At 31.1% G+C, this 3648-nt stretch overlaps 1 protein-coding gene across 1 annotated transcript; it reads left to right on the top strand.

Moving 5' to 3' along the window:
• Window positions 1–222: 222 nt before the first annotated feature.
• LOC105568483 lies at window positions 223–3387 on the top strand. Its single transcript, XM_012024192.1, has 8 exons — window positions 223–343; window positions 415–532; window positions 1085–1346; window positions 1957–2085; window positions 2217–2307; window positions 2395–2540; window positions 2985–3117; window positions 3193–3387. Exons 1-8 carry the CDS (start codon window positions 227–229, stop codon window positions 3238–3240), a joined length of 1044 nt encoding a protein of 347 aa, XP_011879582.1. The 5' UTR covers window positions 223–226; the 3' UTR covers window positions 3241–3387.
• Window positions 3388–3648: the final 261 nt, after the last annotated feature.

The following is a 3648-nucleotide window of genomic DNA, read 5'->3' as shown; positions in this document are numbered from 1 at the left end:
ATTACTTGAGTTTCATAGTACAGATTTTTTAGTTTAGTACAAACAAAACGTAAATGTTGTTTATGAATTTTCATGACTGACTACGCAAACTGACTATTGTGTGTGCGCATGAATTTTTTTAAAATAACTTCTTTCGGATATACAGAATGTCCTATATAGTAGTTCTATGTATAGGTTATTATAAAATATTATTCACACATCAGTAAAAGAGTGTTGCTTACAGTTTATGAAATTAATTCTTTCGGAATGCAGCTTGGATCTTCTTCTGGAAGTATTAGCTATTAATTCCATATTTCTAATATTTCTTGCCAAACATATTACTTTTCTGTTTATTACAGAAAATGTAAGTTCTGTAATAATTTAATCTGAAGTTAATTTCTATGTACAATAGTTTTCATATGCATGTATTAATAGATAAAACAATTACGGAAACGTGTCCGAAATAACTGGAGTGTTTTAGTAAATGATCAAGAGATCGATATCATGCACAAATATACTAACGGAGGAAAAAGCTTTACAAAAATTTTCGCAAGTAAGTAAAAGTTTTTATAATGCACAAATATACTAACGGTCGAAAAAAATTTGCAAACATTTTTGCAAGTACACGTTTTTGAAGAAATTTAAATTACTTTAACTCGATTAAATTTGAGTTATCGGACATAACTATATGAGCAATTTCTGATGTGTTATATGAAACGCCAATTAAAATTAATAGAACTAATTTTTGGTATTCCTTTAAGCAAATTTTCTATATAATAAACTAATGTAATTTATTCAGAAATAAAAATATAATAAAAATTTGTTAATTCAATCACGTTAGGCTTATTTAAATTTTGAAATTAATATAACAACCCCTACACATTATTTTAAAGTTTTCTCAGCATTTATATATTATTTATATAAATATTACTAACAGCATTATTGTGTTTATTTCAAGTATGATCTATACGTATATTGTTTTAAAAAAAATTGATAATTTTATTATACTTGATATAACAAATAATTTGAATGTTTGCAAATATATACTCAGGATAACAATTATACACTGTGACTGAATAAAATAGTAAAATTTTTTACACTTTAGTATCCATCTATTTTGGAATTTTTGCTTTCACTTTAATGCAATATCTTCCGGATTTACTTGATGGCATAGTACCTTTAAATGAATCTCGTCCAAGTATGCTTATCCATCAGGCGAAATATTTTACCAATCAGGAAAAATATTTTTATATTCTAATTATGCATGAAGTTATTGGAATGTTCCTTTGTGCAACTACTGCAATAGCTGCTGAATCATTCTCATTAGTAAACGCATTACATGCTTTTGGAATGTTTAATGTTGCTAGGTACATCGTAAGTGAAAACGACTTTTCTTAAAAGTTAGTCATTGTTCTTGTGCAGTTCACTTTTATCTTTTTCAAAAATAATTTAAGTTACATTGCGATCTTAAGAGAATATTTCGAAGGTGATAAATTACATTTTCTTACACGAATGCCACCAATCCGTTGAGTTTTTTCAGTTATGTTCAGATTTTCTCTACTGTCGAAATGTGGTATCACGTATACACGTGTGTGTTTATTCTCTTCTCTTTATTATTTACTTATTTCACTCTTACATTGCTTACTTTTTCACTTTATACATAATCACATCTGGTCGTGTAAAAATGACACTGAGAAAATATAGTAAGAAGAAAAACTGTAAATAATAGGGAAATAAAAGGTAAATAATATGGGAGCCTTTGAACGTACACTTGATTTGCGTGCGTGCATACGTGAGTGTCCATGCATGTGCGTATGTGTGTAAGAATGCACATGATTAATATTTATTAAAATAATATATAACAATATAACAATTATATAGTATAGTTTTATAGTAATTTCTTTTAATAATTTTGTATTATACAATATTATAGTATATATATATACAATCTTTTTCATGACATACAGCATTTTATAGTTACCGTATGGAACATATGTTAAGCATAAATATTTCACAAATACGTGAATTAGCTAAAAGTTGTGATAGCACTATTATATTTTGTGATAAAATAGTCGCTGCCGTGGACATCCATAAAAGAGCTATGCAGTTAGTATGTCACAAATTCCAAAAATGTCCTATAATACCAATAGATTATTAGTAAAAACTTAAAGATAGAATATCGTAGCACTTTGCAATTAATGATTATGAGTAATGACAGAAAACCGTTATTCTGTTAGATTTTCGGATTTATTACAAAAAAGCTTGGGGCTATCGTACCTGTTTATAATTGTAATGACTATATGTACGGCAGCTGTTTCACTCTATCGTGTATGTAGAAATACTGGTTATATATGATTACTATTGCTAGCTTTATAATATTACCTGTAACTATTGCACCATTGATTTTATTTGCAGATATTTCGAGTAATAACGATGCAACAGGAAGAGCTAGAACTTATTAAATTATTCTATTATGTGAGCCTCCTTTTTTCATATTTAATTATAGGTAATTTTGTTGGACAAGAATTTATAAATCGTGATGATCGGGTTCATCGAATGATGTACGTAGTACAATTAATCTACCTTTTGCAGGCATGATATATTTTATGAAAAATACAATTTGTAGACACGTATATAGCCTGTAGATGTATTTATAAACTATTCTAACAGGGACTTATGGTCAACCCAACTGGCTAGTAGCTTTATTTAAGTAGATACAACAACGTTTCGACCCTAGTTTGGGTCTTCTTCAAGTAATACTGCAATCAACAACAATCATAATTATAATAAATAAGTCAAGTATAAATTAAATTAAAAACGGTAGACTAGTGTAAGTCATGGTAATAAAGTCTAATACGTAGAGTATGTATAAATTAAATTGTAAAGTAAATAAAGCTACTAGCCAGTTGGGTTGACCATAAGTCCCTGTTAGAATTTATTCATTACTGGTGACCATAAGCAATCTTCCTATGTTGTTTATAAACTATCTTTTTTTTGCAATATAGATGTAACACAAAATGGTACAAGGCACCAGTAAAGATTCAAAAATCTCTACTTTTCCTGCTCAGAAAAACTACAAAAACTTACAAAGTTAATGCTGCTGGTTTGTTTTGTCCCTCTTTAGAAGGTTTGGCCAGGGTGAGGAATCATACATATATCATTAACGAAAATAATCATACCATTTAGCTCTATAAATAATATTTTTTATTTTAGAGCCTGAGTTTTATGGTTTCTTTTCTGACGCTCTTATGTTCCATTTGAAGATATTTTTAATTATAAAAGATACATTCGTAAATTTTATAATTTTATGCAAACTTATGATAATATTTTATATGGATCTCATAATATCATCTTAGTTGTATCAAAATATTTTGAATGTGTGTGTGTGTGTGTGTGTGTGTGTGTGTGTGTGTGTGTGTGTGTGTGTGTGTGTGTGTGTGTGTGCGTGCGTGCGTGCGTGCGTGCGTGCGTGCGTGCGTGCGTGCGTGCGTGCGTGCGTGCGTGCGTGCGTGCGTGCGTGCGTGCGTGCGTGCGTGCGTGCGTGCGTGCGTGCGTGCGTGCGTGCGTGCGTGCGTGCGTGCGTGCGTGCGTGCGTGCGTGCGTGCGTGCGTGCGTGCGTGCGTGCGTGCGTGCGTGCGTGCGTGCGTGCGTGCGTGCGTGCGTGCGTGC

This window comes from Vollenhovia emeryi, unplaced genomic scaffold (genome assembly GCF_000949405.1).
Source record: "Vollenhovia emeryi isolate VEMERY1.0 unplaced genomic scaffold, V.emery_V1.0 DF942534.1, whole genome shotgun sequence".
NCBI lineage: Eukaryota > Metazoa > Arthropoda > Insecta > Hymenoptera > Formicidae > Vollenhovia > Vollenhovia emeryi.
The sequence above is the reverse complement of the archived record's forward strand: the minus strand, read 5'-3'. Positions and strand labels throughout refer to the sequence as shown.

Excerpts from the sequence above, each read along its gene's own strand:
- LOC105568483 (XM_012024192.1), top strand. The coding sequence starts at position 227 with ATGAAATTAATTCTTTCGGAATGCAGCTTGGATCTTCTTCTGGAAGTA. Across the intron at positions 533-1,084 it reads CTTTACAAAAATTTTCGCAA|TATCCATCTATTTTGGAATT; the intron begins GTAAGTAAAAGT and ends TTTACACTTTAG. Across the intron at positions 2,308-2,394 it reads CAGCTGTTTCACTCTATCGT|ATATTTCGAGTAATAACGAT; the intron begins GTATGTAGAAAT and ends TTTTATTTGCAG.